This window comes from Cavia porcellus, unplaced genomic scaffold, assembly GCF_034190915.1.
Source record: "Cavia porcellus strain 051 isolate PalLab524CR breed Dunkin Hartley unplaced genomic scaffold, mCavPor4.1 scaffold_7, whole genome shotgun sequence".
Lineage (NCBI taxonomy): Eukaryota > Metazoa > Chordata > Mammalia > Rodentia > Caviidae > Cavia > Cavia porcellus.
In genome coordinates, this window is record NW_026947490.1 from 40,633,230 (window position 1) to 40,654,722 (window position 21,493).

Here is a 21,493-nt window from a genome sequence, read left to right on the forward strand (position 1 = left end):
GGGAGGGGGCAATGGGCGCCCCGGGATGGATTCGCCCCGGCTGGCGCCGCGCCCCTTCGTGCGCACACTGGGCGGAGGCTGAGGGGCGGCACCGGGTCCGCGGACTGGGCGGGGGTCCTAGGCAGGCCCCGGGCCGCGGCCGGGGGCGGGGGCGCGGCGCCCCAGCGGGCAGGCGAGTGACACGATCATCTCCTTTTCCTTTAAGCTTGCCTGTTGCCGACGCCGCCGCTCCAGCCGCGCCGCGGGCAGAAGACTGGACCGCTGAGCCCCGGGCCGCGGCGGCGGCTGCACGCCCCCCCATGCCGTGACCCCCTGCCCGGGGGCGGGGGCCGGGGCAGGACCGGCGGGCTGCGCTCCCGCGCTCCTCCTCCCACCCCTCTGCCCGCCTTCTCCCCTTCTCCCCGCCCCCCAGCCCCGAGCCCCGCGCACCTCGTCTGGGGACGGGGCGGGGGGGGGGGGCAGGGCCGCCGCTCCTCCCCGCCCCCTCCTTCTCCGGCCTCTGGAGCGATTTGTCAAACTTCCCATTCCACCGGCAGCACGGTCCTCCTCCTCCTCCTCCACCACCGCCACCTCCTCCTCCTCCAGACCTCCTCCTCCCCCTGCGCTCCTCCCTCCCCGCGCCTCCCTCGCCCGCCCTCCTTCTTCCCTCCGCACGTTCGGGGATCGCGGCGGAGCGCGGCGAGGGGGGGACGCGGAGAGCCGGGGCGCAGCAGCATCCTGCGGGCGGCCGCTCTCCGGGGGGGAGGCTGAGAGCAGGCCCGCCTCGCCCCCCCCGCGGGCCCGCCGCCCCTCCCTCCCTCTCCTCAGCCCGGCAGCGGCGACGGCGGCGGCGGTGGCAGTAGCGGGAGAAGCATCATGCCGAGGAGGAAGCAGCAGGCGCCCCGGCGCGCAGCAGGTACGAGCCGCTTCTCCTTCCTCCTCCTCTCCTCTTCCTCTCCTTGCCCCGCGCCTCCGGCCGCTGGCGGCCGCACTCCTCGCCCCTCGCCCTCCGCCTGCGCTGAGTAACTCCGGGCGCCGCTCGCTCGCTGTTCCTCTCTTTGGGTGCGTGCGCCCGCCTCGGGTCCCGGGCGCCCCCGGACGCCCCGCTGCGCTCTGCCTTCCTCCCTCTCGAACCCACTTCGGGAACCGCGCTCGGGGCGGACTGAGCCACGCCGGGTACCCGCCTCCCCGGCTCTCCGGCGGCAGAACGGATGGGAAAGAACCCTTGTCGTCTCTTTCTGTGGGGGGCGGGTGGGGTCACCTGAGTTCCCTGGGACACCTTCCGTGTCCTCCCGCGGCGGCCGGCGGGGGACTGCCCGTGTCTGCAGAACGCGAGACTGCGAGCTAGTGAGCCAGCCGGTCCCCTTGGTCACCTTACTCCTAATTCGATTGATTCTTCATTTATTGGGCCCAAACCGGGCACAGTGGTGGAAACCAGAGCGCACAGGGTCTGGGTATTGTCAGATGACTGTCAAGTCTGTGTTCCATGCTGTTATTTCCTCCACCTCGTTTGTGTCCCCTTACCCGCCCCCCGCCCCTCCTTACCCTGCTTTTCCTTCCCTTATAGCACTTAGTTCTGGGACGTGTCTGAGTGTTTCTCCTCACCCTCCCAGTTTTTTCCAGGAGTGTTAACTCCTGTTAAGACCAAACTGATTTTTTTTTCTTTTCTGGATAAAAGCATCATTACAAACAAAACAAAATCCACACACATTATATTATTTTGCAATAATGTTGGTCGGGGGCATGTTGCCTGGAAGAAGGGTTTCTGGCCCATTGCCACCCTTGATTTGATGACTGATTGATCGCCTGTCATGCTGCTGCCTTTGATCTATTCATTCCCAATAAACATCAATAAATCACTTGCAATAGTGAGGCCAACCTCTGTGACGTCAGAAGGGCTTGTCAGTGCAAAAACTTTGGGGATTCGGGGCAGATTGCTGGGGTGTATCACATATGGACGCGATGTATTTTGATATGAGTAACACTCAGATGAGCAGAGGGTCAGATACGGCCTGAAAAGGGAGGGTTGCCTAGAGGTTCACTTCTTTTCTATCCTTTCCCTTCTTGTTTTGATGGAAGCGAAGAGGGCAGAGAGAAGGCTCAGGCACTGGTGCCCTGAGTGCTAGTGGTACCCATGGTGATGGTGATTTCCATCAAGCCATCCAGCAAGCACTGGGTTGGTGAAGCTCCCCACATTAGCTGCACTCTGGACTCAGTCTCTTTTGCAGGGTCACAGAAAGGAAGTGATGTTCTCTTTTCCTCCAGAAATGTGCTGTCCTGTCAGTCTTAAGAAAACCTTAGTAGGAAAATAGAACTGGTTTGGTGCACATAATGTAGGTTTTGCTGTCTATCCTCAATGTTGCCCAAATTTAGAAAGTTTGAAGAATCTCAGTAGTGCTTGTAGAGAGTGCGGCCTCCCAGCTCACCTTCTGATGCTTCTTGCTCATCCTAACTTCTGTTTCATATTCCAAACTCAAGTAGTGAGCTTATCTACCTAAAATAAACTCTAAAACTTTGGAGGAATTCTCCACAAAGTTGGGTAGTAGGAATGTCTTGGGCTTCTTCCAGTCTTCAAGATTTTTTTTTCTTTTCTTTTTGGATACACTTTGTAAGGTATCTGAGTGCCTCAATCAGATAAACCATATGTGATTACATCTTTACATTTGATTTAGAACTCTCTCTACAGTTCATATTTGCTCTTCTGCCCTGCCCATCTTAGACTCTTATTGGATGACTTTCTTCCAAAATGACTACAGAAGGAAGAAATGTATAGTTGGCCTTATTTTTATTTTTTAAAGCAACCTGTTCCCTAACCTTTTTTGCACCTTTTAAAAGGCCAGCCAGGAAATCTCAGGTCAGTTAAGAAAAATTCATTATATAAAAACTTGACTGCACGACTAATAGGAGATGGAAGAATGGTTTTGCTCTATCAAAATGACCCGTCAGAACGACTTTGTTTCATATTTGATTTAATTGTCTCTCTCCTGACAGGCACATTCATCAATAGCTTAATGGTCAATCAGAAGTTGGCAGCGTGAGTGCTTTCTTTCTTTCCCATACCCTGGTTTTGGATTTACTTTATCAGAATGCCTCTGCCTAATGGACATGTGGAGGAGGGGGTGGAGAATGACTGAAGGGCTACTTATTTAAGGAGAGTGGAAGGAAAAAAGAAACTTCCACATTTAAGCTGGCAATAAGTATGCACAAGCCAATAAGTGAGCTGTGTGAGTTTTTGTTGTTGTTTGTTTGGATGGACGAGAAACTTCCCATTTTTTTTCCTCCTTTTTTTAGTTCTCACAGCTGCAAGTTATAAGGTTCATGCCTGCTTTTGTGGCATACTGGGAGTGATGACAAATTGATTGCTTTGTACTGATAGAGAGAGAGTGGGAAAAAGAAAGATGTCTGCTGATTGGTAACTGGAAATCCAGTCCCCAGCAACCTTGAGAATACTCGAGAATTTTTTTCCCCTCCAAACTGAAAGGTCCGCTCAGCCATAAAAAAAGAAAAGTTGTTTTGCCAGCTTCATTAGTGTTCACCTAATTAGCTGTAAACCTGATGGATTCCTGACAGCTTTAATGATTGGAGATGACAAGCTCGACGCAGTGTCATCCAGCAGAATTAGGTTTGCAGCTAGTTTGATGTAATCAAGTTGATATTACACAGTCCTGGCTGCCTTTAGTTGTGCATTAACTCAATTTTCTGCTGCAGGTGACAAATGGGCTTTGGTACCTGGATAATCATGTCATAGGAATTAGGGCCCTTTTAATGGTCTGGGGTAGAATAACAACCACAAAGGGCCGAGCTGGGTAGAGCTTGCAGTCAGCACACAGGTGCACACAGCCATTCTATGTAGGCCAAATGTAACACTGCTTTGCAGAAGGCTGAAGCAGGCTGCAAGAATCCCTGAAAAAACGTCTTTCTGTACTTTAGGATTTTTTTTGATACAAATTATACATGGTTTAGTGTCTTTTCAGAGAGAGAGGTTTATTTACCTGCATGAGGGAAACCTGGGCAGGAGTTTCCTTACTCAGGCATTTGATTTCATAGGACCATACATTTATATTGGGCAGTTCCTGCTTCCTGTAGAAGCTCAGAGAAGCAGGGTTAGTGAAGGCCAGTGAGTGTCCTTTAGGCAAAATGACTATTATTCTTTACCTAAAATAAGACTCTCTTCTCTTTGTAGCATTTGTTTCTAAATAAGTATTTACTGAAAGTAGAAAAAAATTGAAACTAATAGTATCCGATAATAGTTTGTCTGGTAATATCTATATATATTTTTTGGGGGGGGAAAATAGGAACTCATGGGAGGCCATTGCCTAAGCTTTTTTGAAAATTACTACCAATAATGACTTGTGATTGTCCTTTTTGAGTCTTTCATTGAAAAGAAGCACTCTTCTGTGCAGCTTTTAGGTAGCAATGCCACTCCAGGCATCCTGACTTTTGTCAAAAGGACTTCTATCACCTTAGGGTCTGTTGGTGTCACAGAGCTCTGGGGGTATCCCTGGGATAGAGGCTTCAGCGTTATCAGCTGACATGGGCAAGCCTTCTAGGTCTACCTGGTGGTGTCCGGTTCTGTCTTCCTCAGTCTGGTTCCTACCTCGGGCAGCCCCAGAAGGAGCCTTTGTTCTCTCTTGGATTTCCCTGGAGCTTTCAGGAGGACATTTCTGCCTCAGCTTGGGGAGTCTCACTGTTCCCAAACCTGCCACATATTTCTCTCTTGGATAGGTAGTCTCTGTAGCAAGGCAGCAAAATGACTAGCTTTGGTCCCCCATACACAATTGTGAAATAAGAGGAACAGTGCAAATTTTAAAGAGACAAATCAAGAGGAAGAAGGCAGAAAAAGAAAAAAACCCACAAAGACGCTAGGCAGTAAAGATCCTCCCACAGATGTCCACATGGGGAAGAGAATATTCCAGAATCAGCTACTGTGCCCCCATTATCTTGACAACTGTCAGTGAGGGCTTCACTGCTCTCCAGGGCCACCCTTGATTGTGAGCGGTTGATGTTGTCATTTTGTTCTCTGTTTTGCCTTGAGCGCGTTCATAAACGGGAGCGAGATAGTCAATAACTGATGTATCAGCACTTGTTTCCCAAATTGCTTCACAAGCCTGCCTTTTCCCTCTTTTTTAGTAAAGATTGTTTTGTAGAATGATTAGAATGAAAAGTGACTGCTCAGGGCCACGGGAAATGCCGTGAAGCCCAGGTGAGTTCACAGGGTAAAAACCTGTCCTTTACACCCCCCCTTCCCCGCTTTGGCACCTTTGGGATTTCTGGAAGGAGAAGGATCACCTTGAGGACCACGGGCCTGGACGCTGTTGGTTGTTACCTCCCTTCCACGTGCCAGCGCAGAGTGAGGCCCAAGCTGGGTTGCAGCACACAGGCAGGAAGCGGAGGGGAGAGGAGTTGGGAGGTCTGTGGTCCTCCTGGTCCATGGCTGCACTTCATCCAGCAACCCCAGCACCTACTCCAGTGCAGCCTGCGAGGGGTCCCTGCTGGCCCCGTTTTACTTCTGTCAGTGAGTGGACAAGCCATAGGAATAGCTCTGGTCTTGTAGTAAAAAATAAATAAAAATAAGTAAGGCGTGTGTCTGCCCCTCTGTGTCACAGCCCCTGCCCCGATTAAATAGATGAGTCTTCCAAATAAGCTGTTGTGTTACACTCCTGTGGTATCACTCCCAGCCTGCCTGCAGGGGAAACAGAACAGAACGGAATGGTACTTTCACTTACCCAGAACCCTCACAGGTGCTCGTGCTGTGTGTGTGTGTGTGTGTTTTAGTTATATTCAAAATTGTGGTTTCTCTGTCTGAAGTTAAAAATGAAAGGTGAATACAGTGTATTGTATTTGGTAACAATGATATGGACTAGTACATCCAGACAGATAATGTGCAGTTGTAATTAGACTCAATAGACAGGCAGTCATTTTTAAATTCTTTGACACATGCATAAAATAGTCATATAATAAGATAAGATGACAATTTTATGTTAGGTTGATAAAGTGTCCTGATACATGCATTTAAATGTCTGTAAGCCTTTTTAAAAAAAAATTCAGACAGATTAATTCTAGTTTCTAGTATTTGCAGTTAGCCATTAAATTAAATTTTTAAAATCCTACTAAACAATGGCTATGAATATTTCTTTTTCTCACTTTTGCGATTTCTTTTTCTCCTGAATTCTAAGGAACAGATACATAGAATTGGTTGCTTTCCTTAAATTTTAGCACTTGTAAAAAATTTACGTTAGATGTGGACTTAAAAATTCAGGTCACTGTAAGAAGAATAATGCTATATGTTTGTGGAAATAATTTGTGTTAAAGAAGACAGTAGTAGAACATAAGATGCTTATGACCACTTGCTTGAACAACTTGACATACTCTAGATTTAGGAATCATTGTTAGAAAGATTACATAGTGTCCTTGACCAAATATTGAATATTTTATAAGCCCCATTTAAAAAAGAAGACATTTCTAGTGCATACACTTGATTTGATAAGCATTTAGACTCTTAGGTTTAATTACTTTCAATTCTGTAAATTATTTCACTGTTTCAACCAGAATAGTCCAAGAGATGTGTGAGAGGAGAAAAGCGTTTCACTAAAGGTCGTATTACCTGAGCTCTTTGACCGTCTCTTTACTTCATTTTCTTAGATATGCAAAGGTGTGGCTCTTGAAGAATAATTTAAATTTGTTTGGGCTTAATGATAAATTATTAATTCATACTGTCAGGACACATGTTATTAATTATGACTGTGTTTTCTTCATCCAGAACAGCTGTTGGGAAAACAGGGTAAGTTCAGATTGTCTTGGGGAGGGAGGGTATAAAAGCAAGGAACTTACCAACTTCTTGTCATCATGTTCCTGGTCTCCTGGCTTTGAGAATAAAGGATTGCAGAGGGCAGAGTGTAGGGGAGAGAGAAACTATTAATTTCGGGTCAAAATGTGCATTGGCAAATGCTAACTGATGTACATTCTTTAAAACACAACGATACTCGTGAGTCTAGTTAGGATGCTGAGGTATATGATACTTGCATTGTTCCCAAGCCCAGTTTTTGATGGGGACTTTCCTTTCACGAATTTCTCTTGTTTTTTTTTTTTTTTTTTTTTCTTCTGTGTGGTATCCAGAAGGTCATGTTCACAAGTTTATAGTAGCATAAAACAAAATAGTCTGAATGCTTGTTTTCCAGACTGTAACCTACCCTTAATGCAGAGCAAAGGGCTGCTTAGTAATATACGTGCAATGACTCAGATTCATCTACTTTTGGTTTTCCATTCCCATCATTAAATCTAGTCCCATGTATTCAGTTTCCTCTGAGTTCTTTGAGAAATGCATGTTGCATAAAATAGGCAATTTTTAATGAACAATTTAATGTAAATGGATTTTGAATTTAAATTAATATTAATGAAGCCTTGAGTGAATTTATTTTGCATACGTAAAGACTTGTAAGTCTTTCACCCATGTGCTTTCTCCTTTATGTAGTAACATTGGTTGAGTGGATTAACCAGTACCTTTTAAAGATGTACACTTAAAAAAAATTAAATTGACTTTATATTTCCACGAGAGCCAACATATTTTTAAACAAAAGTGTTACTTCATTTTAAGAAAATAAACCTCATTTTCTCCTAAATCTCTCAGTTTCTCTTGCCTTGAAAACCTCTGCTGGTTTGGCACTGCTGCTGAAGCAAATACATACCAACAATAGTTACTACAATCAAGATGTTTTCTTTCTTTGGCTTACCTCTAATGCATTATGTATCCTGGAGTGATGGGAAGTTCTGTAATTAATTCTGTTAGATGTAATTGCTATAATCACTTTGATGTTACACATAATAAAGGTAATATGGTAAGCACATAAAAAATATAAACACCTTATTGTAACACTATTGCTAAAATTCCTTCTCATCAGGTCTGGTTTATAGACAAGTGTTCCTGACTATTTTTGGTCATAGGTGACAGTTTTTTCTGAGCTGGGTTCATTGATATTCCAAAGGACAGGCCTTTATTGGAAAGGATGGGCCTTGGCTTGGAAGGATCTCCAAGCTGGTTGCCTAGGAATCTTAATGCCCATTTCCTTAAAGATGTGGCTAATTAAGAAAAGGTTTTTGTCTTCTGTGGACGAGAGAGGTAAACACTTCAGAAGTGGCCATGGCATGAGGGGAGAGTGTGGGATAGGAGGGAATGAGGAACTAGAAGAATGAATGATAGCAGAGTGTTTAGCTGTTCTGTGGGTTTTCTCATGGTGTGGGATTATGGGAAGTGCCCTGCGTGTGTGTGTGTGTGTGTGTGTGTGTGTGTGTGTGTGTGTGCACATTACGTGTGTGCATGTTAGAGCAAGCAAGCCTGAGAGCGTGTGGTTATGGGTAAGCAAAAAAGCCTATCTTTCTGTAATAGTATAATGAGGGAAGTAAAATACAGACTATTTGCTTCATTATTATTATTCTGCACATTTCAGGGCGAGAGTAGGATGGTGCATAACTGTTGCGTGAAGTGTCAGGGCGTTGGCTGACGTGCCTGGTGCGCTTACTGAAACCTGAATGATATTTCACCCCACGTACCCCAGCGTCAGGGCCCCCACAGTGGATCTAGACCACCATAGAGCATCAGGGAAATTTGCCTGACATCGCGGGAGCAGGATGCTCGTGGGATGTTTCGGAACACATGTGAATCATCCTTTCCAGTCCAGTATGCAAGAGGTGGGAATGTGGTGGCAAAGGAAACTTATAATTTAATTTTCTCCTTTTGGAGATCCCAGATCCAACTGGCCTTTAGATCTCATACTTCCCTGCACCCTATCTGGTTGTAGTGGCACAGAGGTCCTGAGGCCTTGTGACTCAGTGTTGGACTGACAGGTTTTGATGTGAATTCCCATTTGTTTTGTGTGTGCTTGTTTTTTTTTTTTTTTTTTTTTTTTTTTGGTATGTTTTGAAGTGATCATACAGAGGTAAAAAATAAGAGAGGGTGTGTGTGAGCAAAGGGAATGCATGAGTCTTCCTGGAGGGGGAAGAAAAAGGTGTGTTATGGAGGTGCAGAGATCCCCTGGCCTGGGCCCAGGGCCATAAAGCCAGTCTCTCTTCGCTGCTGACTTTGTGACTGAGTGCAGACCTGGCCAGGAGAAGCAGGATCTGCTTCCTGGGCCTTGGGCACGTGTGCTGTCCTGCCTGCCAGGTGGGCAGGGGGGTGGAAGGAGGTCCTGGTCTGGGCCCCTGGCCTGGGCTACAGACCGTAGCCCCCAGTCCTCCCACAGTGACTCCCAGACTGGTTTTGATGGGGCGGATGATAAAAGGTCTGCGAACTCCATAGGCCCCTGTAATCAGGGCCAGTGCTGACATCCTTCTCAAGTTTGACAGCTTCTTCCTTTTCTCTCCTCACCGCCAAGCCTTTCTCAACCGAATTTCCCCGCCTCCCTCTCCCCTCCCTCGCTGCCTGCCGCCCACCCCTTCCCTCCCTCTCCTCCTTTCTGTGTGTGTCTCTCTTGTTTCATGTTCTTGATCAGTCTCAGATGCTGGGAATTATTTTTTTTCGGGCGGGAGGGGGAGTGTTGCTTTAGGTTTGTGGGTTGGGCAGGTGTGAGAGGAAGTCTGTTTTTTTTTCCTTTTTTTCTCTTTCTTTCTTTCTTTCTTTCTTTCTTTCTTTCTTTCTTTCTTTTTTTTTTGTACTGTAGGCCTGTTGCTAATTAATGTTCCTCCATAAGATTCTGTCGGAGTTGAGTAATGTTTTTGATCTTTATGCCTGATAACTGCATACTTAATGAGATTTCAAAGCTGTGAGTGCAGCTCCCTACAATTATTGACAGATGCCTTTTCTTTGCCATTGGGTTCAGCTTCATAAATCCTCTCGCCGTAATGAGGTTCAGTAGTGCCACCCTGGCAGTGAGCTAATGAAAGGGGGGAGGGCGAAGCAGCTCATGGCTGTCTGACACATTTTTTTCCTTTAAAATTTACTATGCAGATGTCAAGCTGCGGGACGATTACTTCAAACATGCTAATTTTTATCTTGCTTTTGTGTCAGCCCTTTGCCATTAAAAAAATAAATAAATAAAAGGACTAACCTTACTCCACTTCGTTTCTTTCTTTCTTTTTTCCTTTTTTTAAAAGTCACACTTATAATAACCCCTGGTGTGTTACTGCTGGGGACACTGACACACGCGCAGCCTTTTGCAGGTATCCACTGGCAGGATCATTTTAGTTTTTTTTATTTTTTTATTTTTTGCCATCGGAAGGGCAGGAGGAGGATAAAGTGCGATATCCCCAGGCCTCCCAGCAGCCTGCCCTAACTGTGCACTTGAAACGTCGGAGAATTCATTTCTGAGTGCGGAAACTAAATCCTGGTGGAGAAGAGCTACACCATGCCAAACAGTCGATTTCCTTTTCAGCAGAGTCATACATCACTGACCCACCCTTCCCTCCTGACAGAATGACATATGTCATTTATCATATGGGCCCCAGCCAGACAACAGGGAGGGGAGGGAAGCCCAGCTCCGAGGATGCTGTCTCCTCCTCCTCCCTACAGTACAGTGAGGCTTCCAGAGAGAGCACTGCTGATTTGGCTAGAGAGAGGGAGGAGAGAGGAGAGACAGGGGAGAGGGGAGGCGAGAGCCTGCTTCTCCGTGGAATCTCTGTCGCTGTCGGGGTGTGTGGCGTGGAGGGCATGAGATTGGCAGAGGCACTGAGGAGTTACGTTCTTCCGTTTCATCTGTTAAACCATACTGTTCAGCCCGTGATGCTCCTTGTTTCTCCCACTCCTATTCTCCCCCCTCTTTTTTCCCCTTTAGTCAAGTGGGGGGTTAAAAAAGGTTGACAGGTATCATTCAAGCCGGCCCAGCTTGTGAGGTGTGGTATAAATGAATCTCAGGGCTCCTGGCTTCACATGATTCAAACGTGCGTTATTGAAGATGGATGTTCCTTAAAAAAAGATTGATGGTGGATGCCGGGCTTCGGGTGCCATTTATCATTTTGAATATTATTTAGACTTGCCGTGTAAACCTGTAACTTGAGAGTTGGACCAGCCGGGGTAGAGTATGGGCTGTGTGTGTGTGTGTGTGTGTGTGTGTGTGTGTTTCCATTGATTGGCCTTGGGTTCTCATTGCTGCTGACCAGACACAAGCCCTCCTATTTATAATGGCGAAGATACTCTCTCCCCAAAAAATATGCGGGAAGAGGTTTTAATTTTGAATAATTTCCAACGACACAGGGAAAAATGAAGTGTCTGTGATTTGCACTAAAGCAAACAGGCAACTTTCTCTCTCTCTTTCTTCCCCCATAGAGGCAGTCACGTACGAAACATTAAAATATAAACAGAGCTCCAGTTGCTGAAGCCAGAGCCCTTGTCTGATTTTTTAAACTCTCTGTCATGCTTTAAAAAAAAAAATCTATCTTAAATGCTTAGCACAATATAACTTTTAAAAAAATACTAGTTGGCTTAATTAGTAGTGTGAGAATGAAGAAACAGAGACTTCCAGGTCTCAGGAATATTTCAGATAAAAAATGATCTTCTGCAGTTCCCTGCCCCTACTCCCAGCAGCCTCTTCCCTTGTGCCTGCACTTTGTTCTCTGCAGCTGGGCCCGCGCCGGCCCCCGCCAGGACTGATGTGGACAGCTGTTTCCAGGCCCTGCCAGTTAATCACTTCTGGTTCTTTCGCACCCTTGAGCTGTGTGTGCACCAGGACACCCCCACCTACTGGATGTGTTTAGGGATGCAGGCTGACTTAGGCCGGAGCCCCCAGCTGCCTGGAGGGAGGCTTTGGCAACACTTCTTCACGGAGGCCTTGCTGCCCGCCTCCCAGTGGAAAAGGAAAACAGAAACTCTGCTGGCCTTCCTGCTCCTTGTCCTCCACCGAGAGAGCCCTGATAGTGCAAATTCAATTGTCAGAGATTCTATTAAATATGTGACTTTATTTGGATTTTGCTAATTAAATATAAGGCTTCTTGTGTGACTTATAGTGTGGACATTAATTTAAAAAAAGATGGCATAGAAAGTTAGATAGAGTTTTTTTTTTTAATTGAAAGAAATGAGAATCTGGAATCTGTGGAGGCGCTGAAGGTTCATATCTTAAGGCTTCTGCGACAAACTTTTCTCTGACACGTGGAAAGCCTGTATCTGCCATAAACGGGAAAGAAACGGAAATGCGGCTTACTCAGTGGCTAACTCTAGGCGACTTTGTGTGTACTTGTTTTGAAATCACTGTCAGCATTCTGACCTTTTGCACTGCACACAGCACGACTTAGACTTCACTTTCGGGGTTGCCCAGGTGTTGCCGGAAACCAGATAGGGTCAGACTTGTATCCTTTGTTGGTGCCGGGAATTATATCCCAATAATGAAAAGATGATATTGTTCCTTGCTGAGACTTCATGGAAGAGGGGAAAACTTTGATCATCTGCCCTTGTACTTGGGCAGTGTTGGAGGTAATTGGAGTACAAGTGCCAATTTGCAGGAACAATTGTAAACACCTTTGATACAAATGGCATCATCCCATTTTTACTGATTACGAAAACTTTACTACCAATAGGTGCAAAGTCCATTTCAGGTATAATTGGTAAGGAACTGAGTGCACTCATGGGAAGAAACCTTGTTTTGTTTTTTGTTCGCTTTTCTTCTTATCCCTTTTTCTCAGTTTTATGGCTGGAGACATGATTTATTGCAGCCATCCATCTTGGGGGCTCATCCATCACACCCGGGTTGCTAGGAGATTGTGGCAGCAGCTGTTTGCTCTGAATCAGACAGAAAAGTTGTCAATCATCAAAGGCAGGTGAATAGCATTAGAAACACGCTATTGTCAGACGGAATAATTAATCAAAGAGAGAAAAGATAATTAAAAAGATATGACCCTTGCAAGTACTTGCTCTGGGTTGCCTGGAAAAAAAAAAAAAAGAAAGAAAGAAAGAAAAAGAAAAACTGCCTGGTCTTTTCTAGACACTTAAGCAGCTGAGGGCTGATAAAATATGCACTCTGCAGTGCATAGTTTTTAATTAATTGAAGAAGGTTCAACATTCAAAGACGATGCTGGAGAAAAGTCCGATTATGAGTAGAAGTGATATTTATTGTTTGCATGAAGGGCTTGACACAGAGACTAACTTTCTGTTACAAATCTCTGGCTTCCCTGGTTGGTGAGGAGGTGTGGGTTGGGGTCTTTAGGTAGCCACAGGAGACCTGCGTCTGTTCTTTCTACTCCCCTGGCCACCGTGTTCAGCTATTCAGGAGAATCTCAAATTCTAAAGAACTGGAGTGGGACTCTGGAGTGGGATCAGATGTCCTTCTCAGTTTTGGTGGGTTTGAAAGAATCGAGTTTCTTTGATAACAGGATATTTAAAAAAAAAATGGAAATAGAAGACTTGAAGGACATACTGTGAGGTCCATCTTCTGGGCCCACAGAGCAAAGTATTCATTCACCTGCTTCACAGAACTACCTGGAACATGCTTTAGGTCCTAAAGGAAAATTTAGAATCAGTTTTGTTGTGGCTCCACAAAGTGCCACGGAGAGTCACATGTAAAGGTGACAACCTAGCGTCACATTCTGAAAAGCCTTCAGTTGTAGTCTAGAGATCATTTTGGCTGCCCATTTCAGGTTCAGAAATATATTCATAGACTGGGAAGTTCATTCTTGCTCTTTCTGAAGCTAAAATATTCCAGAGAAGTTGGAAAATGTATTAAAGACCAGATAGAAAGTGGCATATCTCGAGTTGCTTTTCAGTTAAATATGCTGCAAACCCTGAAACAGATCTACTCTTTTATTTTTGGATACTATGCTTGATTTTCACACCATTCTCCTCCCAAAGAATAGCAGGACTTCTAAAATTAGCAGGAGGAAAAAAAGCTTGAATATTAGAATTCGTGAGAAGGAAGAAAGCAACTTTTTTTTCCTTTTTTTTGAAGTCGGGACACTGTTTTCAGGGTGCGCCTGATCTGATGGAGCAATAACGCCTCTGCCCTGCGGTCACTACCATGCCAGCACTAGGGGCTTATTGTCATGAACCCCAAGCAAGTCTCCTGGCTGCGTCTCAGCATGCGACATCCACCTTCTCACATGGTTCCCTTGGAGCCCACTGTGGATAACGTGGCCTTGGCCTTCTGGTGAGAGAGAAATAGATTCATGATAAGCAAAAGCACCTTTCTGGCTGTTTAAGCCCTCCTGTGTAGGTGAGGGGAGGAAGTATTCTGGGTCAGAACTTCAGAGAAATGAGTGATTTCGGTGATTACTTCAGTCTTTATCCGGAATCCCTTTGGTAGCCTTGTCAGATTTCAAGTCACATCAATAGGCAATTACATATCTGAGCTTTCTTACCACATATTAGTTACTCTTTAATTTTGGCATTTTTTAGGTAGGGTGCCTGTTCCTGACTAACCAGGCCCTGTGCTGTGGGCCCGCCACAGATTCTAGTTGATGCTTGTCCCAGGCTCAAGGGCTTGCGTGAGATCACCGGGGCAGGTGAGAGTCCTCCTGTCCCCTGTGAGACCTGGATGTTCAGAAGTGGACATGAGGACAGTGAATTGCAGCCCTGAAAGAGAAATTCTTGCCACTGTCATCTCCCTTTTCCTAATAACTGCTGACAAAGCACATTGCCTAATGTCAGCCAAAGTGATTCCAAAATGCGGTGGTTAGTCGAGGAAGGGCAAAGGAATAAACTTCTGTCTAATGCCTTACTGGTAGATTTATGAATTGACATATAAGGGATGTCAACCTTTAATGATGGTAAAATCAGATTCGAATTTGCTTCCTCTTAAAAAGAGAAAAATCAAGTCAAGGTGGGGAAAATGGGGGAAGCCTTCAAGTTCTGTGAAGTTCATGCAGGTTATTTTACCTTGCAGCCCTGATAGAATCTGTCGCTCCTTGTTCACCCAGGTAACTTCTGGTAGGTGTTTAAATGACTCATTAAATAAAGGAGAAAAGAAGATAGGGAAAGAGGGGGCAGATTTGTTATTCTTTGGAAGAGGCCTGATTCTGTGTGTATGTGGTTTTTTGTTTTTGATTTTTGTTTCTTTTAGTAATACTAGGGTTTTAACCCAGGGCCTTCACATTAGGCTCCATCTCTAACCCTCTTGTAATGTTTTATTTTGAGAGAGAGTTTTGCTAGGTTGCTGGGCTTGAACTTGTGGTCTTGCTGCTTCAGCCTCCCAGGGTTCTGGGATTACAGGTGTGTGCCACACCTGGCCAAGTACGCATTTTGGCCCAGATCCCAGCGTCTGTGTCCCTGGTTTATGATTTCTCTGCTAAGAAATTGAACAACACAGAGGTCTCCTGTCTCCCAAGGGGGTACAGCAGGCTAGAACCACCCGTTCAAAGTCATATTTTATAGTGAGAAAAATCTAAGACTCCCCTGACCCACCGTACTGACTTGCTGTTTGAGTGTTTTATCTAAGTAATGTGCATTTGCCTCTTAGTTGCTTCTTGTGGTGAGACAAGGTTACCTGGAAGTCATTTTGGATTTTCTTAACTCAGCTGCTGTGGACTCAAAGCCCGTTTGGCCCCCACCCTCCTGGCTCTGCCTGATGCCGTAGGATTCCAGAGAAAGGAAGCACAAATTAACCAGTGTGGATCTCTGTAGGGGAAGACATTCTGAAACACTTAAAAGACCTCAGCCTGCCTAAGCCACAGTGATTATTACTCATCTGCCCAAGCAAGAGTGTTTGTTAGGGGCAAGGATTCACTTTTGCCAGTGGTGAAGATAGGGTCACCAATGGCTTTCACATGGCGAAGTGCCTCCCCTCTTGCGACATTCCATTTCCTGCCTTTGTTTCTGCTCTGGGCCTGTAGTGAAATTTCTCTTTCTTATATATTAGTTAGCGAATACTATGTTGGCATAATACATAAAGCCACAGTGCTGGTGTTTTCTCTTGGTTTTCTGTATAAAATAGTAAAGGCAGTAAGGACTCTCTGCTACGTGACGGAGGCTCCTACTGAGATGGTTAGGTGAATAAGTAATAGCACAAACGTGTAGTCTTCTGGGTAAAGGAAAATAAATAAAATAACAGCATGTTCTTGGTTCTGAGAGCCCAGCCACAGGAGCTCACTTACATTGGGTCCAGGAGCTCCAAGACTGATGAAGTGTGGGCGGGGAGGGAGACAGGTATTATTTGGAAACACATGTACTCGTTCCTTGTGAAAGAAGTGAAGTATTTAACATTTCTCTGAGGAAAACATCTTTCATTACTTGACGTGTTCTCTGGTAATGATTTTTCAGTTCAACAAACAAGTCCTTATTAGTGTTTGTGCGGGAACCTGGCTGAGGTAGATGGCAGGGCCATTTTTAACGGGAACTCACTGGCCAAGGTGAAAGGGGTCCAGCTGGCCCAGGTGGTCCCACCATGATGATTCACTTGGCATGGCAGGGCACCCTAGGACACATGCCCTGCTCTTTGGGTCCTCTGAGTCCTGCCCTGCTGGATGGCCTTTGGGCTCCAGTTGTGGGGAAAACAGCGTGCTTGGGTTTTTGTTTGTTTTTTGTTGCAAACAGAATGTTCACTAGTAGTTGTTTGGTGGTTTGAAATGGATTTGCCTGGAGAACTAGCCTGCTGTGCAGGTCAAGAGTTTGGCTAAGGATCTGCTGCTTAAACAGACTATTTGCTTGAAGATGACATGGAGGTGGAGGAAATGATCCAAGTCATATTTTGGTGCTGGTTCTACCTATCATATATTAACTTGTTAAAGAAAACAGAGCTTAGGAACCAAAGCCATCAGGCATGTGTTTGCAGGGGTCACGAAGTGCCTGGAGCCTGTACCTGCATCCTCTTGATTTTGGTTGTACTGGGGAGGGCAGCTGTATTGCCCTTGACGCACTCTGGGTGGGAGTGGGAGGGAGCAGATGGCACCTACTGTGTCACAGCTGTCTGGTCACTTACACTTACTGTGGCCCCAATTCCTGGATCCATTATATGTGTGCCTTTTTTCTATGGTTTATTTTGCCTGTCCTTTCGCCTGTTAGCAAGAACATTAGTCAGTCTGATTACGATCCTGGTGCAACATGGCCTTTCTCTTTTACCTTACATTCCTATCATGGTGTCCATGAAATTAGAAAGAGTGAGCTGGGGCTTCCTTTTTAATAAGCTTGTAATTATAGTTTGCTAATGTGTACCAAATGGAGAGTGAGTATTGTTGGGTGATGGCTCTGCGTAAACTTTGTCACTGATCTCAGCTCCCACACAGAGCTGAGAACCTTAGTGGGCTACCCCCAGGTAAAATCTGATGATGAGTAATCTGTCATCATTGTTCCAAAAAATGGGATCTCAGTTTATACCTATGACATTCTTTTATTCAATAAATGAAAATCATTTTCAGCTTCCCGAGCCTGCTTGCCTGGTAGTTCCTTCTGCCATGTCGGGTGGGGAATGCAGCAGTTAACACTGTTTATACATTCCAGGAGTATTAAGCAGTTAGGTTACTGGAATTGTGGCTGTGTGGGGGAGCGGCCTTCTGGGCCATGTCTCTGTAATCAATTACTAAGCATATCATGGAATTCCAGATGTAATAATAAAGTTTATGATTCTATTGTCAGGAGGTTCAGCATGCACCACATCATTGACAGCTGAAGAGACAAGAAGGATCCTTGACTTTGACTCCAATGTGGCATACGGGTCTTAGCAGGGGAGAATGGTTTTGCCCTCATTCTATGATTCTGCACATTGTTAAACATTCCCTTTTGGAGACCTGGGCCAGCAGGAAAAGTGAAAGGGTGAGAAAGGGACACCCTGGGTGTCTCAGAGGACACTTGCTTCCTGTGCTGTATCTTCCTTTCTCAAAGTTTTCCTGTCCAGGAAGGTGGCAGCATCTATAGGTGGGATACAGGAACTGGGCCATTCTGCTCTTAGAAACAGCTGTCCTCCTGGTGAAAGTGCAGCACGCTGTGGTTTGGGAACATAAAATGGACGTTGTATGAAAGTCAATAGACTGTCACAGCTTGACCAGACAGCTCTGACACCACGGTAGGTGGCGATTGGTGGACATGTAGTACCCAGAGCACTGGGCTGCAGCGAGAGAGCTAATGCAGCTACTGGCCTGCTTCCTTGCAGCTATTTGTAGTTTCCTCTCTCCATGTATCCCTGACATTTCCAGAAAATGCATCTTCATGAGAGAGTTTGTCTTCTCTTCCTGGTGAAACGACACGACAAGCAGAAAGAGCTGCAGTTGTGAAACTTCCCCACACATTTTAACCCCATGCACTCGGTACTGTTATTACCATGATTTTTTGGTGCTGTGTGATAGCAGATTAATAAAAAAAAATAGCAATTCGCAGCAGACAGGAAATACCAGCAACAAAAACACAAAATGATAAGTAAGCTATTTTAAGCTATGAAAGAAAATTGATGCCCCTTTTTAATTCATCAGTGCACCAAAAATAAAGAGTGCATGTGTTACTGTGGTAAAGTTTTTGTTTTGTTTTATTGTTTTTTGCAGAATTGAACCCAGGACCTTCACACTGAGTTACATCCCCAGACCTTTATGTATCTTTATTATTTTACTTCATTTTGAGACAGAGTCTTGCTAAATCATTAAGTTGCCCAGGCTGGCCCCATCTGGTTGGGAAAGTTTTTACTGGCATGTTTTTCTGAAGTTCAAGGCCAGATGAGCTCAAGAAAGCTGATTATGGCTCTGCCTAAGTCCATTGTATACGCCTTGCTTCTCAGATGCAAGATTTAGCCAGAGATTTCCATAGGGCTGGGATCTACATGGTACTCTTTGCCTTGACTCCTCAGAGGGAGGAAAGAGATATTGGGACAGTCTCAATGCTGCTGTTGAACAGGGCAGCCCTTCCTTACGTTGAGGGAGGTTTCAGGACGCCCCATCTCTGGCTGGCCACCTGTTTCCCATTGCCCCCCTACTGCATGGTGGCTGGGGTTATACCCTGTGACTGACGGTACATTTATGCCATGAGTCAGTCAGGTGGGCACATCAATGCTGGCAGCCCTGTGCCCACCATTTGTATACTGCAGTGTTTCCTTGCCACCAGGAACTGCTATAAAACTTTTTCCCGAGTGCCTCCTTTGCGTCTGAGGTCAACTTCCCTCCCTGACCTCATGATCCATAGGAATTAAAGACTTTTCTTTTCTTTTTCCCTTATTGGTATTGGGAATTAAACTCAGGCCTTCACACTGGGCTGTATTTCCAATGTTTTGTAAAGGTTTGTTTTTTTTTAGTCAGGTTCTTGCTAAGTTCCCCAGTTTCCCAGGCTAACCTTGAACTTGGATCCTCCAACTTTGGAAGAATCCTCTGCTTCCCAGAGTGCTGGAATTGCAGGTGTGCACCACTGTGCCTGGCTCTTTTTTTTTTTTTTTTTTTCCTTTCAAGTTTAAATGAAATTTAGCTTTTTTTCTCTTTTTAATAGTATCTTCAGTCCAGGGGGTTATGTGGACCACACAGTGTGGCAGCAACTACTTTATTTTACCTTCCTCTTCTCCTCTCACTAGTAAAGATGAGAGACGGGTGGAGAGAAGGAAGAGAATGGAGAATGCTAGGAGCTCGGTGCTGATGGGAAGGATATGACCTCCTGCTAGCTGGGTGCTGTGACCCACTGATCTCCTCCTAGTACCTGCTGGCAGGCACTGGGGGATCAGTGTCTGGAGCATCAGGCCATGTTTGCAGAACACCCAGGCAGCTAAAAGGCTGTGTCCCCAGGTCCCTGCCAGGAGCGCCAGGTTCAGGCAAGCCCACAGCTCACTCAGACCTGCCCCTGCCAGAGGGGCGAGTTTTCCAGTAGATATAGAGGCCAGGCAGGTGAAAGGCTTGCAGTGCACTCGGGGCAGCTGCCAAGAGGCTTTATTGTGAGTTTTGTTTTGCTCCTGAATTTAAAAGTCTCGTAGAAGCTAGGAGTGTTACAAAGAGAAACCAGCCTTTCAGTAATCACACAGCAGCTTTTATGAATTAAAAAAAGAAAAAGATCTTGCCCCTCTTTGAAAGGAAATAAAGGAGGAATCCAGTGTAAGGAAAGCAAAAAAAAGCTGATGTTACAGTTTTTGCGATTACTCATATCCTAGGCTAGAGCTTGAGGAAGTTGGTTATAATGGAATTTCATTTTTTTTCCTTTTCCTAGTTGTGTCCCTGTACTTGCTGTCATGCGTTGTTCTCATTCTCTCTCCGTCTCTCTCTTAGAATAAAGAGTGGTTTGTATTCCGTGTGAAAAAAAAGATAAGTTTTTGGTATGGGATCTTTGTTCATAGTTGACCCAAGTTGGGCCTGAAGATAGAATTATGTATCCTTGTGGTTAGTTCTTTAAGGGGAGGTACAGAGTGCAGAGAGACCGGAGAGGAGCTCCACAGGGGGGTGTCTGCCTAGCCATGTAAGCCCTCATAGAGCCAAACCCAGTTCTCCCCTAGAGCCTTTAACTCAGCAAAACAACCCAAAGACCATAAATAATTCACCTTCAGATTTTCAAAAGCAAAAAATCTAAAGCCATCTAGTGGTTAGTTATTATTAGTAGTCACTTTATTAGCACCATTTAAAAAATTATTTTATTGCTGTTAGTACGTAAGTTGCGGGTAGTAAGCATTTCAAGAGCTTCCCTGATGTGGAATGAGGGCAAGACGGAGACCAAAAGCAGAACTCCCTCTTCTCTGGCTAAATTAAATAAATCATGTGCAAGCAAACTATAGTGTGCCTGTTGCCAGGACTGACCTTCTACCACTAATTTCTTGCTGTGCTCTGGAAGATTGTAATTGTGGTAACATGATATAAATGCAAACTTTAGCTCTGCTTACACAGAATTCGCAAGACAGTTTGACACCTTCATCTCAGCAGTAAGAAATTACCATTGTCTCTTATTTCTTGCTCCAAGCTTAGGTGACCAAGCCAAGAAGTAATTATACAATTAGGACTGACAAAGTAACATTTTTTCTCCTTGAGTTCGGGTAGCTTATTTCAACTTCACATTTTCCATATCTTTGTCATTAATAACATGATATCCATTTTCATTACAGTAAATGTGGTGCAAAGACTGGAAAGATTGTGAAATGTAATGATGAAACAGGAGCTTTTTTTTTTTTTTTTTTGTACATGTGTCTTTTTGAAGGTTAAACATAGATGCTAACACAACCTATAGGAGACTGGCCATCAAGTCTCATGTAAAGAGATTGGTGAGCAGTGATTGGAAGCTATTCCCATTTAGATGACAACTAAAATAAAGATTTTTGAAAGGGTAATGCACACAGGTGACAGAGCTTATCTGAAAGGCTGCCTCTTCAATACTATCTTCTATTACTGTGGTTCCAGATAATTCTTTATTCTTACATCACGATATGTGCGTTATGTATATGGTACAGTAATTAGTTGTTACTGCTTTAAAATATAATCTCCTATTGGAAAGTGTATATGCCAAATAGACCTGACTGCTATGCAGAGAAAAAAATCCCACAGTTTCTTCCCTTTTATTTGTTATTGGATATGAAAGGAGAGAGACACATTGTGCTAAAGAAAAATGGGCCTGTTCCTGATGATTTACCCGGCTATTCCACGAGTAAGACATTCTCAGACCTTCTGTTTCAATATCAGCTAATTATGCAGATCAGCCTGTGAAGGTGAGTGTCCCACAGGCTTGGCT

The 21,493-nt window shown here is 45.0% G+C and overlaps 1 protein-coding gene across 1 annotated transcript in view; it reads left to right on the plus strand.

The window, feature by feature from the left end:
* Nucleotides 1-761: 761 nt before the first annotated feature.
* Nucleotides 762-21,493, plus strand: part of Tshz3 (teashirt zinc finger homeobox 3) — a 69,744-nt gene continuing 49,012 nt past the window's right edge. Inside the window, exon 1 of the mRNA XM_003466630.4 lies at nt 762-895. Coding sequence (XP_003466678.2) covers nt 856-895 — 40 coding nt within the window. The 5' untranslated portion in view covers nt 762-855. The remainder of the gene's footprint in view (nt 896-21,493) is intronic.